This window comes from Spodoptera frugiperda, chromosome 31 (genome assembly GCF_023101765.2).
Source record: "Spodoptera frugiperda isolate SF20-4 chromosome 31, AGI-APGP_CSIRO_Sfru_2.0, whole genome shotgun sequence".
Lineage (NCBI taxonomy): Eukaryota > Metazoa > Arthropoda > Insecta > Lepidoptera > Noctuidae > Spodoptera > Spodoptera frugiperda.
In genome coordinates this window covers 7,696,181-7,723,328 of record NC_064242.1, presented here as the reverse complement: position 1 = coordinate 7,723,328, position 27,148 = coordinate 7,696,181, and the positions used below count along the sequence as shown (strand labels likewise).

The following is a 27,148-nucleotide window of genomic DNA, read 5'->3' as shown; positions in this document are numbered from 1 at the left end:
ATCTTCCTACTTAGGCATAGTATGACTCGAACTGATATCAGTTACCTTTAGAAGTAGATAATAGATTTAGCAGATTACTTGTATATTTAAGTGACTATAGTGCTCTTTGATAAACCTGATCCTTGTAGATAAGCTGCAATTTTCAACCCACCTGCTTTTTTTGAGGGGGGAAAATCATCCAATGTCTTCTCTCGCCTTAGGAGAGGCAAGAAGGGGTGTCAGACTCTTATTGAAAACCACCCCGTTCCTACTCCTGTTTTTCGAGCCGCTAACCTGGCAGTCCGCAGCTACTTGGTGTAGAAATTTTGACAAAGAAAGCAAATCAAGTATTTATTGGCCATCGCTTAATCGTCGAATGACCTCGTACAAATACGTGCATTTGCAAAAGGTAAAGCTGCGTATTTTGTAGAGGATGCTCATAGTCCCGTAAAATACACTCCTGGGTTGTTGTTGACGGTGATTTAAAATATATAAAACCGACTTTACTTACACACATATTTGTTTTTCCTTCGGTTTCTCTTACACAATTTAAACACTGTTCGAGCTGAACTCATGTTTGATGGGAATTTCCTTTGGTAATATTTTGCATACATACCGTACTTGTTTTTACCCGTTAAATGTTAAAGGATATTACTTGATAGTTTTTATAACGTGTTCGATTTCGGTGAAACAATCGAATTGAGGCTACTTGAATGTTAAATCAGGAACTATATTGTCATTATTACCTTAAATTCCTTTGAACAATAGATAAAGGGCACCGCGTATTTAGCCTTAGATTTCTAGTTACAGGTCGAAGTATGTCAAGAATTTTCTTTTACATAACATAACGTAATATAAACACACATTAATTAATTAAATAGGTTAAACATTAAATGGTTTATTATTCACCATAAACGATGAAGGTTGAATTTAAATGCGTGTTTTTTTAAGTTATCTTTTCTCTGGCAGAGTATCTACTGATAGTTTCGCTTAGAGATGTCTTCATGTTTCAATAAAATTCATATTTTAATTGTATATGAAACATAGCTACTTCAACGCGGTTTCACCCGCTCTGCTTGGCTCCTATTGGTCATAGCGTGATGTTTTATAGCCTATAGCCTTCCTCGATAAATGCACTATTCAACATAAAAATAATTATTCAAATCGGACCAGTAGTTCCGGAGATTATCGAGTTCAAATAAACAAACTCTTCAGCTTTATAATATTATATTATAATAATAAAAAATAAATTAATATATTATTAGTATAGATTTGAGGTCGCATGTACTTAGCCTAGTAAGGAATTACAACTTCGTACCTAAGATTTGTTCGCAATTATTTGTTCATCACCACAATTAAATACTATAAAGGAAAATGTCGTAAACGGCATATCGTGTCTTTTTCTTCTTCTTGTCGCTAGATGGCATTAAGTCATCATGTATTGTATACAAATATTTTTATCGTGAATTGGTAATTTTAGGAGTTATTCATAAACCTCGTGATGTCAGAAAAATCGTAAGGAAATTAGGTATAATTGATTTATTCTGAATTTCAAGGAAGGAAAATCAAAATTCCTACTAAACCCAAAAGGAAAACGACGCTATTATATATCCTGACTAGTTATAAATTCGTTAGTTATAAATTCCATCTGTCTTGTCGTTCTAGGGTCTAATAACAATTGCGTCCTTTAATCACAGTGGTTTCTGTGGGGCCAAAATGTGAAAGATCGTAAAAAGTACAAAAGTGTTAATTCAGACAACACTACATTTTAGGTAACTGAGAATAAAATTCAAGATTGCGCTATGCCATTATTATAATTATGTATAAGCTGTACCAGATTAGAAGCAAAATATTTATTAATTACTAGCTTCCGCCCGCGACTCCGTCCGCGCGGATGTCGGTCTCGCGTGGAAGTTTTATTTCTCCATTTTGAGTAACTCTGACAATGACATCTTATAAATTATTGATTGGACCCAAATACGGCGAGGCCCATAATAATTAGGAGATCCCTCTATTGAGCTACTGCTGTTGAGCTCGCGTTCTGTAGAATAAAACTGAAAAATAAAGATTTTTTTCTACGTATTTTTCAAGGATAAAAAGTATCCTATTTTATCCCCAGGATAGTAAGGTTAAGGTATAATTACCAAGTTTCATCGAAATCGAACCGTTAGTTTTTACGTGATGCCTGAACATACAGACAGACAGACAAAAAAATTCACATATTTGGGTTTGGTATCGATCCAGTGCTATTTATTCTTTCAATATTTTCAATGTACAGAATTGACCCTTCTACAGATTTATTCTAATATAGCTTTTGCCCGCGACTTCGTTCGCGTGGAATAGTGACTTCCGGCAAATTTTTGGTTTTAACCACATAGTTCCCGATCTCGCGGGATCTCTTCAAAAATGAGATGTGGAAGATATTCCAGGGAACTCTTCAAAAATCAACATAATGAGCTCTGCGTTTGAATTTAATAGATGTATACTCACTTAGGGCATTGAAAAAATAGTTTAAAAACGGACTTAAACTAACTTAAAACTAAAGAAAGCTACGAATTACGAATTTATAACAATTAAAAAAGAAACTATATTACAACCTATCCTCTATGCTATAATAACCAAGCTTAAACTAAATAATTTAAAAGAAACGACTTAAATCTAATCTAATTAAAAAAAAAATTAGACTTACAATTTTATTAAAAAAACTAACTACAGTAACTACTAATAATCGATATCAAACTAAACCTACGTTAAATAGTTTAACCAAAAAACCAGGAAAACCCAACAAATAAACTTATTAATTGACAAATACAACGAAACCAATTTAGAATATACGAAACAGCAGGACCACTACAGACAAATAATCATACGACTGATAATACACTTTTTCTACGATAGTACCGAAGCGCTCGGCCGATACCCAACCAAATGAATGTAACGAAACCATAGCGCGATCTATTTCGATCCCAACGCCATCTATCGAGGATAAAGACAACTTGGATTATTTATTTATACTCCGTTCGGGCATTTTCTTTGTACTAAAAGTTTAATTATATTGATATTATTTTTTTCATACCTTTTTACTATTAATTTACTTTTTTTCAATGAATGAATTAAAACAATAACATGAACCGAAGTCGTGTAACGATCGACATAGAATTATCTATACTCCGTTAGAGCATTTTCTTTGTACTAAATGTTTTATTATATTGATATTATTTTTTTCATACCTTTTTACTATTTATTTACTTTTTTTCGATAAATTAAAACAATAACATGAACCGAAGTCGTGTAACGATCGACATAGAATTATTTATAAATAATTTATTTCTTATTTTTATTTTTTGATTTTTGAAATAAAAATATATCTATGTCCTTTCTAAGGTTCTAAACTATATCTGTACCAAATTTCAACCAAATCCGTCAAATAGTTGCGGAGATTAATGGTATAAGCATAGAATGTTCGACTAATTTGACATAACTTTTTTATTTATGAACCGATTGACATGAAACAAACACTAAATGTAAATTTAAGCATCCCACAATATATTCGTGAAAACCGCATCCAACTCGGATCAGCCGTTTCTGAGATTAGCGCGCACAGACGAACAGACAAACAGACAAACAGACAAACAGACAAACAGACAAACAGACAAACAGACAAACAGACAAAAAAATTAATTACATTTTTGGGTTCGACATCGACATAACAATAACCCCTGCTATTTTTTTTATTTTTATTTTCAATGTACAGACAGCACTTTTCTACGATTTTATTATATGTATAGATAGATTTATTTATTGAGCTGTGAATAATATATAACTGATAAGATTCAATAACCAATCATGATAACCAATAAAAAGACCACTGTATTACCAGTTTTCCTCAAGAATCCCTTCCAAATTTTGGGATTGGAATTCGGCAATAAAATGTAGCGCATAAATAAAATACAAACTTTCCTTTTTTGAAACCTGTACATGATACACTTATTTTTGGATTTGGTTTTAAACCTTTACCTTTAACATTGTGTTACTCAATAAAACAGATTAATTGGTGTGCTGTATGAGATACGATTCAACGATTTATTACAGGATTGATATTATCTATCTAGATCCAGACATCAATTAAAATACTACGTAGTCATAGTGTAATTAGAATCATGTACATATTTGTATTTGTTTATACACAAACAGTGTGTTCTTTATGATACTATTCTTCCAAGCTTAATTAGATAATCCACGCGTGTGATTTATACGGAGCGCGGCAATGAGATCTGCGCGAGCGCCGGTCGCCCGGTGGCTGCGCCTGCGACGACGCTTCAGTCTGATAATGTATCAGGTCGCAGTGAGCCGGCTACATGATCGTTCAACAAAACATTTTTCACGAGTTTTTCGTAATATTTTTTAAATAGACTTTTTAATTCGAGTTTGATTTGAATGATTAATTAATGAAGTAAATAAATATTTGAGTAAGGGACTGGTGAGAAGAAGTGTTCACCATATATGGGCGACGTAAATAAAGTTAATTCGTTTCCCGACATTATGAGAAAGTGTTTCAAGATGGGTCTGTTCAAGAGTGAGTACCTATAATTAAAAATAACAATATCTTCCATACTTAATTTTTATAATTGTTTTTATCGCCATCATTTCACTCAGAAACTGAAGACACAATATTAATTAATTCCATCACATACTCAATTAAACACAACACAACATACACACAAATTTTACAAAATACCAATGTTTTCAGTGCGTGAATAAAAGTTTAATATTCTCTAATTTAAATATGCGGACAAACACGTGAATCTTCATATTATAATGTCCAATTTATTCACATGCGGAATATATTAATCGATATATTATAATAATATGTAAAGCAAATAACATACGTCATACAACAATAGGTAGAAAAATAATAAATTAATTACTCATCCTTTACATTATTGTAACGTCCTTTATTGGTCGGTCAATGATCACGTTGCAATAAGTATATTATTATTCTTTAATTTATTCTTATTATACATATTATATAGCTTTGATATGTTAATAAGGTGGTTCCTAGTCTGCTGTTTAGGGAGTGTCAGTCTGTAGTTGCTAGTATAATTTAAATCCTAGCTCCCTGATCAAGTAATTGCGAATACTACAAACGTTCATGAAGTGTTAAATACGATATCGGTGTCAGTTGAAATAAAATTTTATTCTTGCTTGCATGACAATTTCTCGGCATGGTCCAAAAGTCTGAATAAAATGTCTTCATTAATTATCATCCTGTAAGACACACATTGACTGCTGGGAAAATGTCAAATTTGATACAAGTTTTACCCTAAATTCTATGAAAACGTTTTTACAAATACATACATAGGTCCTCTTTCACGTTTCGGTAGTGTACGTATGTTAATTTCAATACCACATGTCCAGTAAGTACATTTGTATAAATAAATTCAATTTATATCAATAGAAGTTGGATGGTGTGTCCTTTTGTTTTATTCCTCTCTTCCTGTGTCGACAAGACATCGCTCCTATTTGTCAAAGGTCATGGTCTAGAGATTTTTATCCTATTCACTGTTTCATACTCATTCATTCATTTTCTTTTACCAAATAAACAGTAATTGTGTAAACATAAGTACTTTTTTCACGCTCGATTACTGCAATGGTTAGGAGACCGTTGTAGTACAACGGTTTGCGGATTTGATTCCCGCACGGAACAACTCTTTGTGTCATCCGCAATTTGTTTTAATGTCGTCACGCCTTTTGTCCACGAAGGGGTAGGCAGAGGTGCACATTATGGCACGTAATACCACTGTATAATGTACAGTCACTTTTCACAATTTACCGGGCACATTTCCAGACTCCATGCTAATAATTAGAAGTTTTCGAAAACCCGAAAAACGCCCAGTAATATTTCGCACAACCCGGGAATCGAACCTGAGACCCCTTGCCAGGCAGTTGCACTTGCAACCACTCTGCTAACGAGGCAGTCTTCCGCAAATTGTTGTGTTGAAATTGGGTATAATATGTATGTATGTATATGTTGTCTGTCTAAAAAATGTACTAAACATTGTCGCAAGTTAGCAATTTATCTTTCTAAACGTTCAACTAAAGTATTGCAGTAACATATTGCATTGATAACAGTTCTTGTTAGACCGGAGCACTGCTGACCCATTTTCTTAGTCGGAATATCGTGTACTATGCAATATTGCAGTACCTTTCTTCGATAGTAAGAGTAAACGGATTGTTACTACATCGCCAGTCACTGGAATTTAGCGATATTACTGTAATCCTAGTCGGTGATATGGTCCATTAAATATTTATGGTCATCGAATCAATTTATTTCTCTTATCGAGGGTCCACCTTGTATATTACGAAAATGTATCTAATGTACCTTATTTAAAATTACATCGAAGATATCATTAGGTACTTATGATCTGCTGAATATAAAAAGATCCATTTAAGACCCGTGTAAACCTTTTTGAAAACTGATATGTAAGTAATATTGACCGGACATATATAGACATAGAAAAAATATTACAAAAACTGCAACGTATTTTAATTTTGATGTATAGTGCTACTGATGTGTCCATTCAGGCGGAAAAAACTCGAACTAAGCAAAGACTAACTTAAAACATTAGCTTCTATCATCTTGTCTTAATTGTTACACATAATTTATGCAAAAATAAAAGATAAGACATTTTTAATGTTCTCGATTTCACCTGTCACAAGTAAAAATAAATATTAAATCATATTTCGAACGTCTTTAGCTGCGCAAAGCTCGCCGCGTCTCTTGTCGCGCATGATTACAGGTCCTGTGTGAAACTTGAAACTAGTCGAGTTACCTCGTAGAACAGTTATGTAACTAAAGTCAATTAATAAACAAGTATTAAATTGAGAAATAAGATGAGAAGTTGAACTTGAATTAATAGAATAGACAATAAATAAGTGCATGATTATGGCCAATAAATAATAAAACACAATTTACATATTTATTTTGAATTAAATAAATCACATATAAAGTGATTTCAGCTATGTCCTCTAGGAAGGATTTTATTTAAAAACAGGTGTAATCATGAGGAAAAGCTAGTAATTGAATTAATGTGTAGTTTGTTGTCTAGTAAATATCCGCTTAGTTTGTTAGTTCCTCATTACGAGTATTTTAACAAACAAATAAATATTTACGTGCTGTGAATTCAGTCCAAATTCGCATCCGTATGTCCACATGTCCGTGTTACCTTTTACATACTGACTCAATATTTAACAGATTTTTGGCGTTACTTTTGTCTTGATTGTTCTTTTTTTTATTTGACTTCATTTTGTTTTATATTGACTTGAATTTTCTTAATAAACTGTAACAATACCTCTACAAAGTGTCTCTATATTCGTAGGAATAATTTGTTATAAAGAAATAAAATTAATAAACAGAATTAGAAACAAAATTTAGTAATACCTACAAGTTGAATTTATTTATTTCATGTATAAATTTATTCTGGAATTTTTCCGTTGTAGAAATGCAAATTAAATTTATTTCGGTAATGTTACAACATAATGTCTACATGGCTACATATTTTTATGGACAGAAATAAATCGCTGCTATTTTTAATTCAATTTGTTTTAGCCTTTCTAGAATTCTTGAACAACGACGAAACAAGACATCTATGACAAACAACTAATTATTTATTTTTAGCATTTAATGAACTTAAGAAATCACTATCGAAAAAAGCTTTGACGAAATCCGAGAGAGATCACGAGATCCCATTATTTAAAAATGCACTCAAAAGGTTTCGCAAAGAAAAGTTTTTGTGAAAAACACAACCTACTCGTATTATCTATCTATTTACTTGTCTCTGTAAACTACAACATCAACTAAACAAACACACAAACAAATCATGTTAGAACATGAAACAACATGTTTATTTCCAATCCTGGCATTCAGTACAAGCAATGCAAATTTACGGGAGTCAACAAACAGGGAAGGGCTAGCATTTCAATCTATTCGGTTGAGCGAGTGCGTTGATCACAGCCTGGGTGCAATCAGCGCTTCGTATGCATCGTCGCAACCCGACAATGCTAGTACTTCCATAATCAACCTCACCGTTCGTTACAACACTCACTGCTAATACATTGCACTTGTTTTGACTGTGGATTCCTATTTATTTACCTGTCAATTAGTAATTACTTTAATTGATGCGTAGTTATAGCGATACCCAACTAACAATTTTGCCCTATAACCAAACCTTATATCTCAAAAAAGCTGGGTAGTAAAAGCGTTTGACAACACAGTTTGGCTCTATAAGTTTATATAGCAAAAACGACCTATTAATAGTTGATGTAAAGGTTTACTTCACGACTTTATGTAGCTGTTATAGTCAGGCGTTATAGCAACCTCCATTGTGACTAGTATACAACGATTGAACTTCATAACAGTTTTAACTGTCACCCTAATGCGCCTAATTTGCGCAATAAAGGTTCGAAACGAACTCTTATGTGTCGTTTGTGAAAGTAGAGATGACAACTCAGGAATAGGACGATATTGCGATATTGAGGGTTTTAAGATCATCGTTACAGTACACAGTAATATAGTGGGCACAAAAAGTCTACATCGGAGTGATTTGGTGATACAGCTGAGTTTCAAATTATATTTATATAGCTTAATTGTCTTATAAAGGGTTGTTAATGCCCATTATAGCTGTAGTGATAAACTTATATCACAAATACACTTTTTAGAAGAAGATTGTTTTTTTATAACTATTATAGTTCCTCTATTACACAACAGTACTATAACGGAGACCTTATGTGTTTTAAAACATTATTATTGTGTATAAAGGTAGGCTAGCAATGCTTTTAAATGATAATTCCGTTTTGTAAAAGCACTTCTATCGCTCTTCTACAACAATATTGACATTTTGATACAGTGTAATTAATGCGACAATATTTTTATAAATTATAAGAGAAATGGATTTAGAAGCTTGGCAACGATACAAACGCAGTGGGACTTATAGACGAGAAGTGAAAAGACAATATGAGGAAACAACAAGAAGCACTCAAATTTGTTGAAGACCCAATTATAGAAAATGGTTCCGTACAAAATACATTTCACGTCAGTGATGAAATGGAGAATAATTCATTTGTGGACAGCGATTCCAGGTGTGACAGTTTTTCAAATTGTTTGATTGATTCAACTGAAGAAAAAAACCAGCAACTACGAGATGGTTTGAAGCATTGGGCTATTAATTATAATATTTCACACGAAGCAATAAAAAGTTTGATAGTACTAATAAACGATCGAATACCAAATACATTGCGTGCAGATCCACGAACGCTTTTTAATACAGAAAAATCTGTCACTACTCAGCCCGTGGGAAGTGGATGGTACTGGCACAACGGCTTGACAAAAACACTGAAATGCTATCTAGAAATGATTAATAAAAGTATATCTTTATATTTACTCAATATAAACATAGATGCACTGCCTGCTTTTAAAATTTCAAAATTACAGTTATGGCCAATTTTGTGCAACGTTCATGAAATACCAAAACTAAGACCCATTGTAACATTGTAAAGTTTAAAAAAAGTATTCATCATATTTATGGAATAAGGACAAAAAATAAAACAAAAATAACAAACAAGCTCAAAAGGAACCCTAATTTCATGTAATGGTGGATTTAATCTGTCATAATGAGTACTATAGTAGAGTTAAGGAAGCTGGAACTATGTTTATAACTTAAAATAAGAAATTATTTTAGTAAAAGCTCATTAATTCGAAGGGGGCATTCAAATATGTCGTAAATCCATACATAGTTTATCAGTAAAATTACAGTCGCACAACATTTTTCTCGTAAGAGACGAATAATTCGATTAAGTACAAAATAATATCTTAGTCACCACGATACCCCGTCACTTTTCTTATTTTTTTATTTCTCTTCTAAAACACTGAGACACAGCAGCGACGTGAACGAATGTAAAATGAATGAATGATGAATTTTAGTGTTGTAATGGAATCATGAACTCTTTTACAGTACCCAAAAACACTTTAGTAGTGCTGCGGTGGCTTATATATCACAAAATTGTCATGCCTGATACCCTTATAGTTCTACTTTAACACTGAATGGAGATATAATTGCGCCACTTTCTTTGTAGATGCACCTTCTTTGGCCTTTTATTTGACCACCGTTTGGTTTTTACAAAACGTTCTATGGCCTTCTATAAAACTAACTTTTGTTGGTTGGGTATATTTAACGTGATTCCACATTTCAACAGATTGACTGGAAAAAGAACTATATTTCAAAAGTACTACTGGATTTTTGAGTAATGGAGTGATACTTCTTACCTAGGTTTCAGTCAGGTATTTGGAGTTAATTTAAATATCAATTTCTCAGTACATAGTAAATAATCATACGGGTAGGCTATGTGTCTACAAGAAACATAGTAAATAAATAATAATTCCAAACCCTGAAGTGATCTTGTTGAAAAATATAGACCATATCTATTGTATATTTAAATGTGTTTGTATTACCTATGCATATTTTCGACAAAGGTCCCTTTGTTCGTAGCGAAGCAAGCCAAGCTAATTATAAATTATGATGTGCAAAAAATATTCATGTGTCTTACTCGAGTTCATTTAGGTATGTAAGTAAGTACATAATGTAATTAGGGATTTCCCACCAAATAACCCAGTTCTACCTAAAAAGTCTTAATTATCATATTTATCACCCCCACCGCGTTATTAGTTTTTGCTTATACATGTTCTAGTACATATTATAATACCTCTTCATCAACAGCTTGAATAGGGTAGATGACTAATTTTTGTCTTGTATAGCATTATAAAAGACAAGTATTTTTTATTTTCTTACGGAAAGAAATACTTTAGATGATATATCGATTTGAAATATCGCATGACGTTACTTCTAGGTACGTTTTATACGTAGAAATGACGTATTTGCTGCTACTCCTAAATTTTGATTCGTTTTATCTAAGTATTGTTATCTTACATGACAAAATAAAATAATACGTGTCTAATATTTTTTTATTACCTAACTGACGGACGAAATAGATTTTTAATTTTCATACCCCGTCATCATCCCTATTGCTTTATAAAGGGTAAATTGAACTGTTTGCCGACCTACATCTACAGGCTGATGTGTATCATACGTATTTTTTTAGTTAGTTATGTTTTGCACATTTTATAAAAGAGGAAGCAACTTAAATTATGTAAAGCAGATTAATTTGAATGTTGTTAAAATAAGCGCTAATTGTTCTGTTTTGCTAAATATAACTTTATTGCATGCTCGACATAAATTAATTAAGTGTAATTGCTGTAATTTGCACTCATTAGTTTAAAAGGCCTATATAATGTGCTTATAGATGTTCAAAAATGATACGTAAACGTTTTTGTGGCGAAATAAAAATAGTAAAAAAAAATCAACAAAAAGTTTTGCTTTATTGATATTTTTTGCGGTACAATGGTTGCATTGTATAGGATGTTGTAATTTTACGCATAGACATTGCGTTTTACGAGTGAATGCCTGCAGCCATGCTTAGCAGTTAAATTAATGTCTACAATACTTAGGCAATGTTACGACAATCCTTTGTATGTTAGATAGAAATCAATTTACGTATTTTGTGTGAAAAAGTTCCATAATAAGTTTTATGTCAGATTCTGAAATAAGGATGGTCCAGCGATTTGTAAATAGTATTTTGTAGCGAACGGTGTCTTCCATAAATAAATAACGTTAAATGTATTCTAGATTTTTTTAAATCCGTTGCCCCACATTAGGCTTCTTATTACCTTTTTACAATTAGTTTTTTTATTACTAATTTAAAGAAAACGTATAAGGTATTAAATGAATATCGTAGAGTCTTATTTAATTTAGTTACGAATCAGGCATAAATAAACTGTGCCCGCATTATCATATTTGCATATAATTTTTTTCCACTTATGGTAAACGGACAAATATTTTTTTTACATCTATTGTTCATTACAACTACAAAAGGTGTTAAATATGTAAATCGTATCGTTCAAGTCATCTTAAGGTTTTTAACAACACTTATGCCATAATTTCAAGCGACACTGATGTTTTGAAAAATTATCGTATTAATGTGCCATATAAAATGATTGTTAAATTTGTTAAACATCGTTGTTAGTATGCAGGAATATAAAAAACAGTCCTGTATTCAATGTAAACATAATGTAAGTTGCTTAAGTTATATTAGGTTAAAAAACTATCTGTAAAACTACAGTATCATTTCGGAACAAGCTAAAATCAAAGTTATTTTTTCTCTGATAAATTAGAACGCTGTTTTTACTGAAATCTTTAAAAAGGTCTTAAGTAAGTACTTACTATAAAGTAGATACAGTCTTTTTGTTCCTTATGGCAATTAGGCGTTAAGTTTTTGTGCATAAAATTAAATGGGCCAAGCACCCATGGGCCATTAGGTTTGTTTAATGTAGGCTTGGTAAAAACTATTTAATATTACAAGAACTAGTTTTAAATATAACCAATAAAAACTAGACCGGTGTCTGCCTGTATGTCTAGTTTAAGTTTGCAAATCACACTGTAGAATTATGTCAAGAACAGATTATATATTCACACCTACTCTTATTTATTGCTTCAGATATTAATTATTACATACATGAAATAATTTTATGAAATATTTTGCATAAATATTGCATATCTCTTGTCAAAAATAAAACCGTTTGAAATAAAATGATTTTATTTTACTTTAAATAGGCTACAAAAGAGCACACAGCTTACATGTCAAAAATTATAAAAAAAATCTAGATGAGGTCCTCATCCTCGTCATTCCAATGTTTCTTTTTCTCATGTAATATCAATTGTGAAGATCAACAAATAAACATGAAAATGTGTCAAAATGTGACATACAATTATTATTCATAATAATAAATAATACTTATTAATTATATAATGAAATCACAAAATGTCAAAGTGGTATTTATCATAAAACGTGTTAAACAAGCATTTTATTACTTTTTTTTAGGTATTTACTTGTTTTTTAAGTCTGTCATATAATATTAAATAGCAAAATAAAATATGCATTATTTTTATTGCATTCGTAAATTAAATTAAAATATTTAAATTAAATATACAGGTGAAACTAATGTCACAGGTAAAAAATACACCTAATATTTGTTTTTACTTATAATTAATTGGAGATTTTTTTGCTTTTAGCCATTCTAAGATCCTTTATCTTGACATGCATCGGATACTTAACAAATGGTAATAATTATAGAGTTACTCTATTCTTTAAACAAACTTTGTACAACGATGACAAAAGTATTAAAGTCTTGGAAGACTTGTTCAAGATCTTTAAACTTTACCAACGTATAAAGAGGTATTTTTTGAAGAGGGAAAGTTATCAAATGTCTTCTCCAGCCTTAGGCGAGGCAAGTCTCAGACTCTTACTGACTAAAAAATACCCCGTTCCTACTCCTGCTTTTCGAGCCGGAGCCCCGGTAAACCCGCTAGGTAGACCGCAGCTCCGAGGTATAATAACAAATTCTACATTAAAAAACATTAGACATATAAACAAAGTTGTTCCGCATTACCAGCCTGACGATTTCCTCTAAGTTCAACGAAGTTCAAAATTCAAATCACGCTACAAAGTACTTAAGAGAGGACAATTCAATGACAACTTGTGACCGATAACCGGTCGACTTTACTGTCAGTCAGTATTCGCTATAAATATATTTATAAATAAACAAACGTATGTATGTACTACGGAAATAAACTATTTCCGTACACACTTCCGAAGATATTTTTTAAGTCAAGGCTTTTTGAGGTAATTGATTAATATATGTCAGTAGTGCGCCTACGTATTTATCTGTTTTGTTGATGAAAAATAGAACTGAGGGCCTCAAAATTAACAAATAAAAAAAATGCGATGGCTTTTGTTAAGGCTATCTAATACAGATATTATCACTATATTGTCGTTATAAAATAAAGGGATTCGTTTTCTTTTGCAAAGGGTTAGAATCTTAGGTAATGAATTCCATTCAAGCAACAGCACAGAGCCACAGAATGCCAACAAACCTACCAATATGCTATTGATTGTTGCTGTTGGGGTTTTTATCGTCCCACCAGTAGCATTAAAATAAGTACTACATTGTTTTTAATATATTCTTTTTTATATTTAAAAGGAGTAGTACCTTTTTTATTCGTCTTTTTTACTTAAGAAAAATGAAAATGATTTCGCTACCTGCAAATATTATTTATATTATTGCTTACAAAATATCTAAATTTATTTGATCTTTTACAATATGCACGAGTATTTGCACGTGTAAGGTTTAGGTACACCTACTAAAGGTCGGTCATTGAAATACCAAAACACGTTTTTCATTAACATAATTTTAATGATCTTGAAATACTAAATTTGAGTTTTCTTTTTCCTTATCCTTTGTTGACAGTTTATTTATTCCAAAAAATATACCGGCCGAATTGAGAACCTCCTCCTTTTTGGGAAGTCGGTTAAAAATGATTCTATAGTGCCGTAAAAAGTGAGACTGCTTTTAAAAATCTTCATTTTTCTTTTTTTTATGTAAACGTTTTGAATGCAGTTAGGAATGTTCATAAAAAGGTGAATTCGTATTCGTACGCGGTACGAAAGGCCTTTACATTGAAAACAGTGAATGCCCTTGATCATGATTTACAAAATACAAGTATGACGGTCGCGTTGGTCGAGTGGTTGCAAGACCTACTGCCGAGAAATGATTTTAGTCTTGTTTCCCGGGTTGGGTAAATAAATAATGGGTTTTTTTCTGAATTTAGAAAACGGACTACCTACAGCGGGTTTACCGGGGCTCCGGCTCGAAATGCAGGAGTAGGAACGGGATGGTTTTTAGTCAGTAAGAGTCTGACACTCTCTCTTCGCCCCTCTTTGTACGTACTTCATGCTTTTATCATATAGTCGTTTATTTGCAAAAAGATACAATTAAGTGTTTGTGACATTGCGCTCTATCTTAAATAGACGTTAATTGCTATTATTTATTATCGATAAATTATAGAGGAAAAATTCATTCAAAGACATTAGGCAGACGTGCGTCAGTGACTTATCATTATTCCATTCAATACTTTATACATAAACAAAAGACTTGATAATAATCATTACATCATCAACGGCATATACCCTATAAGTGGCCACTGCTGACTAAAGGCCTCTTCTGACACGAAGAAGGTTTTAGCTGAGCATTAAACACCACGCTTGCTTTATGCAAGTCGGTGGTTTAAAACCTATAATTAGAAATTATAAGCCCAGGTTTCTTTACGATTTTTTCCTTCACCGTTTGTCAGTGATGTCTAATTAATCTTAGAAAGTACATACAACTCAGAAAAGTCACATTGGTACTTGCCGTTGGTAGGTTTTAAACCTGCACTCTCAATCTCAAGCAGGCATCTTAAACCTCCTGGCCACCATTACATACCTGACTTACCGACTTGATAATAATATCAATCATTAATTCTCTATATAGTGTAGCCATTAAATATGTACCCATTTATTGTATGAATAGTTTATAGGTGTAATAAAACTTCCTAACATGTCCTTAACCTTGTGAATTTGGCGATAGAGGATAATACATTACTAAGCTTTTTTTAATAAATCGTTTACACGTGTTTGTAACTATTATAATTGCGTAGGAATTTCAAAATTTGCATAACTATCTTACCAAGTGCCTTGACCGCGAATATTCGCTTTTACTATAAACTACTATTTTCGTATCACGTTTCTATAATAGTACCCATCTATTTTAATAGCACATCCAGTTTAAAAGCTAGTCGTAATTAATTTGAGTCTAAAAATAAATGGACCCTATAGAGAGATAAAAAAATAACAGATTATTATTATTTATATCACGAATCATTTTATTATTTTTAATTCCAGTGGCGCTAAATGCAGGACAATAAACACTCAAATGCAATTAAAAAAAACATATTAAAGTTCGATCTTTCCCCTAAGTAGAACGAAAATTTAGTTAAATTCGGTAAGAAGCGATTTCGAGAACATGATTCAAATAATGGACAGCCAACAATTTGGTATGCAAGTAAGAAAAAAGTTTGGTTTCGTACAGAGACAGCGGCTATAATTTACAACAAAACCATATAATGTTTTCTTGCCTGTATACTAAATAACTTGGCTGACTAATACTGAAGGACTGTACTCAACATGAATAAAGTCTTCGATTTCGATCACGATCACATTACGATGATGTTATAGTGCCAAAGTGTGTGCGAAACGCAGATGCACTCTTTGTTTCCTCACTCTCAGAACCCGATGGGACGGCAGACCGACACGATCGGAGAGAGATCAGGTGCAGGACCAGTGGTTTTACATATTTTCCATGGCACGCGGGTGAAACACCACTGAACTTCCTGATCTGGGCCAATAATGGTAATTTTATTAAGAAAATGTCGTTATCTACTTTTTTGCCTACGCAGGGAATCGAACTCGCGACACAACAGAAACCAGTCACCCAAGCACAGCACCAACCGTGCTATCATACCATAAATACAGATATTTCTGTAGGTATATCTCGCTAATTCGTCTTAATTCTAGTTAATACAATCATCTTAAGCTTAGAAACAAAAATTAATTACTATACTCCAGCATAATATGTTAGGTATTGTCTTTACTAGTGTTTATGCAGTCATTGTCGCAAGTTCCGTTCACCTGTCACGCATTGCAACCTGCAATTTCTAGGTGTCGCCCTTCACTCGAATGTTGATGCAACTTCGTATAATAGTAGGTACAGTGTACACTATCCGACCACTTCAGCTAAATTATACCATTATTATTGTACATGCTTTTGGTGTCCTTGTTTCATAGTGAGGATGAAAATATTTAGTTCGGTATCCTCTGTGCAATCTTCAGTTTGCGCAATCTTAATGCATTCGACGGTTGTAATTATGTTTTTAAGGAGTTCTTTTACATATAAGGTGTTCTAAAATTATCTGCCACGGGTTTAATGGGAGGTAGTGTTGTGTTTGAAGATTAAAATAGTAAATATAAATGATTGATTATGAGTCAGTTTTCATAAAAAAAAATCTACGTGTGTGTTTGTTATGAAAGAGCTATCTCTTTCATTGTCTCTGTGTTGCTATCAATAGTTTTCATTGACGAAGCGACGCATCGTGCGTATTTGTGAACCACTCTATGCAGAGTAGAGTCAATGTTTATTTAACTTCTTTATGTTCTCAAATTGAATTAACTTGTCTGGAAGACGAAATTTCTTCACTATTACCACTAATCTTCAAACACACTGCTTCTCATTAAAGCCATGGCAGACACTTTTAGAACACCTTATATTTTAAGTTTTTATAGTCGGAGCATATTAAAAACTGATACCTATCTAGATTTAGCACCTTGATAACAGATAGGGTTTTATTTAGATTGTAAAAACAATTCTGACATTTAAATTAGGTATCAGGTTGTCGCACCCACACAATTAACGATATAATTTAAAAGTATGTTCTATTTTTTGTTTGTCTCTAAACAAAAACAAACTCATACTCGTACTGCTACTAAAATAAAAAAGAATTAAAAAGACGTTAAGAATTCATTCACATCTTTATTTATTTCAAAGTCCTATAAATGATTAATTAATTATTATGCTCGACATGTTTGTAAACAATGGTGTCGGTTACTGATTAATGACGAACTTGGCTTGAATGAATTAAATCAACAACTAAATTGATTCGCGTTATCGGTTATCTAGCTGCTCGTATCTTTATGATGAAGAAAGCAAGATTAAAACCTTATTAACCTATTAACTGTATCGTGTAGTTACAGCAGTTTAGATTACAAGCAAAATTAAACCTTATTGCTACTATGTATCATTGTGATGCATCCTACTAATATTATAAATCCGAAAGTGTGTATGTTTAATTGTGTGTTTATTACTCGTTCGCGACAAAACGGCTGAAGGAATCGAGATGAAATTTTGGACAGGGTTCCAGAATTTCTATGATTATGCCACATGAGAACGTGGGCGAAGACGCTGGCTAGTAGGTACCAAACATAAACCTACATGAGTCTTTTACTAGGTAAATAGTGATGCAGTATTTGCTAATTACGTATCTCATGCTATTGAGAGGCGAGTTGATACTTTGTGGACTCCATTCCCATTGAATTCCTCACTATACTTACTTTTTTTACTTTTTATCAATCTTGGGATAAAACGCAAGATCAACATGAATGAGGTTGTTATTACAGTATAAAGATTTAATTGTCACCTTACTTTTTGTTTGCCTCTATATGATAATCCTAATCAAAGTAGGAAACTCAAATATGTATGCAGTCTATAAAGAAATTAACGCACAGGCTTAATTTTAAAACTGTGTTTTCTTTATTTTACCTGTGTGTACATAATGATATGTGTGCTGTTATGTCGAGAATTAGATGTTATGTTTTTAAGAATTAAAATTGTTTTTAATACTTTTTATCTAATTCAATATGAACTAAACTGAGTTTTTTGATCCTGTGTTTTTAATGTTAGATTAATATAAATAATGATACATTACAATTTGATTAACGCAACTTTAAATTAATTAATATTTTAATGGGAAAAAGCATTCATCTTTAATTTGCTACATGGCAGACATTTTCAATTAATTTTATTTTAGCTATAATTAGGTACAGTTTATTGCTCATAATATAGAAACAAGTTGGTAAAGGTTAACTGCATAAGTGCATATGCAGTCGAGTTAGATAATAATTATATGTTGTACCTCTTTCACATTCATTAATAACTCCTAGAAAAAGAATATTAGTATTAGCATATAATTAAATAAGTTCTTATATTTTTCTTATACTTTGCCGTTGTTTTTGTAAACTTATAAAATAATAATCATTTCAGAGTGTTTATCTACATACCTCTGATCCAATCGTTCGTCTATTCTGTCACTATTGATAAACAAACATCCATTCAAACTTTCACATTCATGATATTAATATAGAATTAGATTATAATAAATATGCAATTACTTAACGACGTATTAATGGTAGTATCTAATATTATTTTACTTACTGCAACGAGTTCATCATATACTATTTTAATTGCTACAATTTGCTATTAAAGTATTATATTAATCTTTAATAGCGGATACATCAAACAGTCAATAAAACAAAGCAGATGTTATTGACTTATCTAGTTCATAATTATATCATATTTCATACTTGTTTACTTAATATTTTAATATAATTACGATTAATTTATTATATATGCATGTATGTAGTTTCTACAAAATTATTATTATATATTTACTTATTTTCAAATATCTCGATCGTAAAACGTACCTACTTACTAATTTATTCTTATGTAAATAGAAACACACTACAATACTTAGTCGTTCATTGATAAACAGCCAATTAGACACGAACCAAAATCCTAGCTAGACGAGGTAAAAAACGTAACAAAATCACGAAAACTTTGTAAAAATTTTCACATTCTTTTTATCTGGTAGCTCGTTTAGACATTCCCAGTGTCCCGAGTGAGTCGTGTGAATAAATAAAAGGGTCGTCTCATCGTACTCTTTCAAAAACTGCTTACGTATTCAGAGAGGCCTTAGGCTGAGGGACTTGTGTCTATGGCGCCCGTTTTACGTACGCCTACATCACTATCACTCAATAACATAGACAAGAAACACGTGCCGCCTAAAAATGGCATGTGTCAAAGTTGCATTGAAACTTTTTTGTGTTTTAAGGAAGTTATAAAAATTATGAATTGTACTAGTAGGTAAACGAAATAGGTGTTTGTATAAGGAAATAGCCTTTCGGAAACTATTCCTAAATCGGACACTATCCTTGTAAATAATGTTATTTTGTGAATTTCCAAGATTTATAGGTGCGTTGTTATTTTGTGTCCTAACCGCGAGGTCGATTTTTGACCTTTAGGAAACAATTAACAAATATCACCTAATTGTTTTATTCGTAATCGATTAATCTATTTCTTTTAACCTTAACTATATTTAGTAAATGTTAAGAATATGTAATTGTTATAAACTATAAATATCAAAAGACACCGAAATTGGATTTGCGTGGGTATAAATTCGAGAAATACTTACTTATTTGTAAAAGGCTGTCTGGTTTGTGTCTAGGTTAGTGCCAATTACGGAGTTGTCGTCCTTTAGGCAATATAATATTACGGTAGTATTTGCCATGTCATTAACGATTCGGTTATCAATAGGAAGTATCGTAAACAGTTTAGGCGTGGTTACCTGACCCTAGAGCCTTGACCATGCTTTGACTAATGTCAAGAGCAAACGACACTTCCCCAGAAGTAAGGATTGATTTCTTTTCCGACTTACTTATGCACTTACTTCTTTTGATATTCTTGTTTTTTTTTCGTGAAGGTTATTTTACACTGTAACTGATGGATTGTAATTGTAACAACCGATATAAGAGTGTTGAGTAACGATTTGTGGGTGGGACAAAGTCTTATTGAAGTTTTTATTGTTGCTTTTTGGAAATATTATTATAACTTAAGACGGAATATTTACTAAGTTTATTAATTTCAATGAGTTTCGGATATTTCAGCATTGTTGCTTAAATATCTCAGTTATATAGAACTATGCCTAGTATTTATATGACAATAGGCTCTATTGCCTGAAACTTATAACAAACCTGGTTAAAACATAGCTGATTACTACTAACCCATTTATCGATTAAAATTATGTAGCTATTTCGTTCAACCGTAGGTCTGCCATGAATGTATCTACTTCTGACGTTAAGTGCACTTTTGTGAAGATAACCTCCGATGCATTTTCTTTGATCGAGATAACATACCATGTAGCGATGTTACACGGTCTAATCAATTTAGTTTAATATAAAAATTGACACGTGTAGAAGTGTTACTTTGTAACTCATTTGTAACCTAAAAAAACTTTCAGTAATTTCATAATAGAAGAACATACATGCATATTATTATAAAGATTCTAATAATAAATAAGTAAATGCAATACGGGTGCAAACATCCAATACATAATGCGTTTTAAATTAATTTATTTGTCACAAGAATACGCTTTAATAATAACAACAGGTCACAAGATCTTTCTATTAATAAATGCGTATTTCCTATGATGTTCTTGTTACATAATATTTATGTACTTGTTATGTATATTACATTTAAATATATACTAATTACGACTAGTTACTTGTGACGTCGAGTTAAGTACTTCTCGTAAGTTCTTGAGCAATGAGACAGAACTACCAAAACCTTAAAATGTAATTAATTAAAATTACTTTATTTTGTAAATAGGCTACAAAATTATTTAATTTCATAACAGAGTTTTGTAATCACTGCTCATGTTATGATGGCCATTGGAAATATATGTTTGTTTATCACTACCGACAGAGGTTGTATACGCTTTCTGGTAGGTATATCAATACACGGTAATCTTCATAGCACCTGCCAAGTTTTTACAAAGAGGACGCCCATGGTCCAGCCATGGACTGTTGATAATTAAATGGATATTAGAAATTAATTATGTTCGTAACCTCAATAAATAACTTAATATCATAAACAGATCCAAAATATTCCATTCGCATCGCCATACTTAATCAAAGACTTTCCGTTCCAAAGATGTTTCGTTACATTTCCTGCGGAATAAACCACTAGAAGAAGCTCATGGTTAAAAGCTAAATTGTCATAGGCACCATGATTAGGAAGATGTTTAAGTGACTCATGTCACTGTGGCCATTTCGTCACGGACCCTCGAAACTAAATTGAAGGACGGAAGTTAACGTAATATTATCGAATTACCCGCGTATCTGGACTCTTCTCTCAGTACAAATTGTACGAGAGCTTTACATCCATGGGGTTTTATCATAGTAGTAGTATAATATAATATAATAGTAGAAACTAAAGACTATAGTCTTGTATCTTATATACCACTAGCTTTTGCCTTTCGCTCGCGTTAAGAAGTATTATTAATTAGGTATGGTTTTTGCGGCTTTACTTTTGTTTAGCGTGTGTAAAAAGTTAGGGCCTACAAAACTTCTTTGTACAGAATATTCTTTACTAATCTGTCATTAGGCGCTACGCCATAGTAGCTTTATGCATGCAAAGTCTCAATTCGATTGGTTTAAAATTGACAAAGTTTCATACAAACTTTCATCCCCTATTTTATCCCCTTGGGGTAGAATTGATCAAAATCCTTTCTTAGCGGATGCCTACGTCATAACATCTACCTGCATGCCAAATTTCAGCCCGATCCGTCCAGTGGTTTCAGCTGTGCGTTGATAGATCACTATGTCAGTCAGTCAGTCAGTCACCTTTGAGTTTTATATATTTAGATTATATTATACAACTGAACAGAACCGAACGTACATTTAAGAAACGTTTCGTCTATTAGATAGAAAAAAATGCATTTAAATAAAAGTGCAAGAATTTTGTCGTTTGTATTTCTTTTCTCTACAAACTATAAAACATAAATAACAAACAACCTTCGTTTAAAATATTTACATTTCTTAGAACACGCACAGAATACGTCTAGACTTGACATTGAGTTTACATAGAAAAATAAATTACAATACCGTATATATTCGGCTTTACTACGTTTCACAGAGTATTCTGTATTTTTGCTACACACAACTTTAGTGTTCTACGAGTAGAGTACACATACGTACGTTTGAATAGAAGTAGATACACAACTTACTGGCACACAATAAATTGTTATGTGATTTCTCAGGTAACCATGTGAATAGACATGTAATTTAGTTACAAAGGAAAATTGTATAGCCATTATTATGACAATACAGTTTTAGTAAATAGGTCTTAATGTACCTAATGGTTGCTAAGCATTATGTTTTAACAACTTAGTACTTAGTTCGTGGTGTACCTGCTTCCAGGTGATGAGAGTTTTAAATGAAATTTTAAATGTACGGATGGCGTTCATATTTTGCGGAGGGTCGATGATCTCTTAACCACTTGCTCACAGTTAAACCAAAACGAATCATACATTGTTAATTTTTCTCTCGTGAATCGTAGAATTTACGAAGTTATTGTATACTTTATTAAAGTGCTTCTATACACGTGTTCTATGCAGTATTATTACTAGCAAGTAAAGTTGTCGAATTCGTAATAGATTAGCAACAGTCACTCCCCACGTGGGTCTAAATATATAACTGCCAAAAATGTATCTCAGTCATATCCTTTTTAATATTAAGCCTGCGGTGCAGTCCCGAACTACCCAATCTATGTTCCTGGAACTCAGTAGCAGGAAACTATGAGTCGCAATACTTGCAATGGCGATTCACACTTCTTTTTACGATAAATTTTGTCAAAACAACAAATTGTCATTGTGCAGCCGTCAGTAGGGAGCCGTCGGGCTCCCTCCAAGCAGTCCAACTGTCGAGTTGGACTCGTCGTGTGACATGGACCGGCTGACAGTTCAATGTTAACAAACCGGAGGGTCGAAAAGTTCACGAAGCCGATTATCGGTTAAGGGCATGCCCATTGCCAGATCTTTGTCATAACAGACCCACATATTACGCATACAAACTTCTGTAGTTGTACTCTACATTCCTACGTAGTAAACTTATGTACGCACAAACAAGACGTAAACAGGACAATAAAAAGAAATACTAATTCTATTCATATTATGGAAGTACTTACTATAAACGTTTTTATAACTTTATTTATCTGTGAATTAGGCTACTGAAATTGAATGAGGATAATATCAAGTAGCCAGTAGCTACAGGGTTTGGATGCTATGTCCTGACTACCCCATTGAACATATTCATTGTTTTTCTTTCATGTATATCTTTGTTCACCTTATCATTACTAACAATCACTATAATAAAGGTGCAATCAACCCAAAACTAGGACAAAAGGAAACAGGGATTCATATTTAAATAGGATAATTACACGAACAACGTACAAAATGAAGAGTATCAACTAACAGATTGTGTTTCAAGGAATAATGCGTAACTCTCGTGTTGTATTAAAGTGAGTAACCAGAACAGTGACCGAGTAGCAGCAGGATCGTCGAATCAGTTTCATTGAGTACGTTCGCTTCCGGAGAGGTCCCCCAACGCAGACGCGGCCGTGCCACACCCGCCACCGCTATCATACTCGAAATTATGCGAATTATTAGCACCACATAACTCGTCCGATAAATGTTTCTTTTACTCGATTTTATTGCTGTAAATTCTTGCGATGAACTCTGTTTGATATCCTATCATTGTAGCTATTTCATGGAAATTGAGATACTAAGAGAAAAATCCTAACTTATTTCTGCTGAAGTCTATTTTCCTAGGAACACAACGATAGTTTTTCATTAACAACTACATAACAATAATCGAGCATGATACGTGATTCGGTTACATTGCAAATAATTTCAAATTCTATTGAAATTGACTCTATTTATTCTTCAATGAAAAAGTGCAATTTTATATACATAATGTCATTTGCGTAAAAACGCACAGATGTACAAAAAATGCACGCCTGTTACCCACACGCTTCGTTTTTTAGTTTCTAAGGTCTAACCGAGTATTGGTTTGGGTCACGCGAGGTTTCAGACAATGTTTACACCTGACCTTACAACTGTTACCGAGACCAGATTTCCGTGGTACACAATGGCTGATTGACGGATGTTTTTCTTTCCGTTCGTTTAAAAAAACATATTATTCTGTTAGGTGGCACGTGGTTGTGGGCAACATTGTACTCTATGAAGGATAAAGAAATCTGTTTGGACAAAAAGTTGTTTGTTTCGCTTTCACGCCTAAACTACTGGATTGATTTTAGTGATGTTTTGTTTAGAGATAGGTCTTCTGGTGATGGGTGAGAGATGGATGTAGGATGCGTATTTGTTTAAGTTAGACTGCAATGAACTTGATATCTATATAGTTATAGTTTTATTGATGGACAGTTTCTGTTAAACTTTCTATAAAAGCAAAACGTTGATGGAAAAATAGGTGAAATTATAGTTTAAAAAACAATAAAGAGTCGAGAGGACAATAAATAGCTTTACCTACATTTCTTTTATGTTTTCACAGTTCTGTTTTCCTCATAACAAAATTAATGACAAAGTTATGGATAGGTACAATTAATCGTAAATCGTTGAAGTTTTCAATGATCATTGATTATTATCTAATAGATCATTCAAGAACCGTTTGTCTGTCAAATTAAATGACTTTCCATTGTTGTTAATCGAAAGGCTACATTGTTCTTTTTTTAATATTTCCTGGTAAAGTCATTGGTCTCTCTTGCAGAGAGATACTAAGGCAAGTTGAAGTTTTGAAAATAATCATCAGGTGAAACCAATACAAGTATAATAACAGAATAGTTACAATTAGCGTTGTGAACAAATTATTACCTAAAATAGTAACTAAAATAAGGTTTAAATTCAATTACAATTCTATAATAATAACTGCTCTATACTAAAAACTGATGCTTTTACAAATTAACATAGCATTTCTATTGTGTATTTCTATATAGTTCACTTCTGTACATATACTAAAACTAGATGTTAATCTAGTTTTATCTGATTACCGCTTTAGTCATTAAGTTACTAATGACTGCAACTGAGTAAGAACAATACCTCAGAATGCAGTTTTATGCAGCGTGACGAATGATCGCGTTACACATGAAATCATCGGATCCTACGTACAGCTGATTTAATTTAACAGGTCACTAGTTGGGTTAAGATGAACAGGTGACGAATAGAGTGGAACCGTTGTAAATTGCATTATTTTTTCATCCAGGAAGCAAGCCCATTCACGGGGTGATTAATTTGTTTTTTGTACAGCACATTGATTGATTTAAATCTTCATTTACAATTACCAACACATCGGGAACAAGCCACCGTAGAAAATTGTAAACATCAGATTAGAAGTTAGAACCGTTGTGCAATATAACTTGCAACATTTGCTGAGAAAAACATTAAACTTGGAAAGCAGGTCATTGTCAATGAACTAGAATGTAACTGATAATAATAGTAGCATGTGTGAATAATTTGTTGTTTTAAATAATAATTTATTTTGTTACTTTACACCTATTCAAGTTATTTCTCACGATCACGGCCACACGAGATCAAAAATGTGACTCGCCTATTATAATGTTCTCTTATAAATATTTTAGATAACATACACCAAGGTTTTAATGTGAGAGTAGTGTAATTAAATAGATTAAAAACCTAATCCGTTAGTTTTAAAACGTGACATTTTTTATTTTTATTACAATTTTTATCAAGTCATATTAAGGTTGTTATGAAATAAAACGAAAACTCTATGATGAAATGATTAATGATTAAGTATTATTAACGTTATCTATTACATATAAAATACTAGTAAATCAATGATTAACTTGAACTTTGGATAACTTCTATAAAAGTCAAAATCATTTATCAAGATCCTGGTCAATACTCCGATTTCATTTAGTGCACAATGCACTGATAGATCGCAATTGCTCTGTTTTATCTACGGTAGAAGTACAAACGAGACACTTGAACAATTGAAACATCGAGTTGAACATTATATCAAGAGATTAATCAATGCTCATCACACACCATATAAACTGATACACTTTAATTAAATCGTTAATTAAGAACTAACACATACCTAGTCTTTATATTTTACAAAACATTGTCATTTGAAGTAATTATGAGTAGTTTCTTTTCTAAAGATAAATAATTTGTAGGTTTTACGTCAGATTTTGTTCACACTTTGTTTGAGGATAAGAAGACAATTGAAAAACGTTACATCGCATTGCCAATGCCAATCATGTAGCCACTACATTTTTACTTTACGATACAAAAAAGTGTCCAATACCAAAAACGCTTTTTTTTTTATTTATTTTGTGTCAAACTCTCGTTAAACTAAATGAATTTCCTTGAAAACGTCAACGTATTGACCGTAAAGTAAAAATTAAAACAATCCTGAAAATGATTTCCCACATATAAATATGAATGGAATATTTTTCAGTAGGCTTCGTGACGGCTCTAAATCAGATTCGGTTAATTGACTGTTAATTTGCACGCAAACAATTGTACCGAGGTTAGTAGTATTACAATGTTTAGTTCTATTCATATGTAACTGTTGCATGGACAGCAATTCGTTCGTTGTGCTAAGTCAGCCATGCAAATCGCGATAAACGTAATCGATATGCCCTCCGGCCTTGGCCCCAAATGCAGTCCGCTGTCCGCCAGATGAAGAATAATGTTTAAAC

General features: G+C 32.3%; 1 protein-coding gene across 2 annotated transcripts in view; it reads left to right on the top strand.

Moving 5' to 3' along the window:
* The window catches only part of LOC118276222 (organic cation transporter protein), a 64,217-nt gene that overhangs the window by 28,157 nt on the left and 8,912 nt on the right, over window positions 1–27,148 (top strand). The window contains exon 1 of one of the 2 annotated variants that reach the window (XM_050707206.1): window positions 4,259–4,555. The exons of the other annotated variant lie outside the window; for it this stretch is intronic. Coding sequence (XP_050563163.1) covers window positions 4,483–4,555 — 73 coding nt within the window. The 5' untranslated portion in view covers window positions 4,259–4,482. Of the gene's footprint in view, window positions 1–4,258; window positions 4,556–27,148 lie in introns of those variants that run through there. 2 annotated transcript variants of the gene reach the window in all.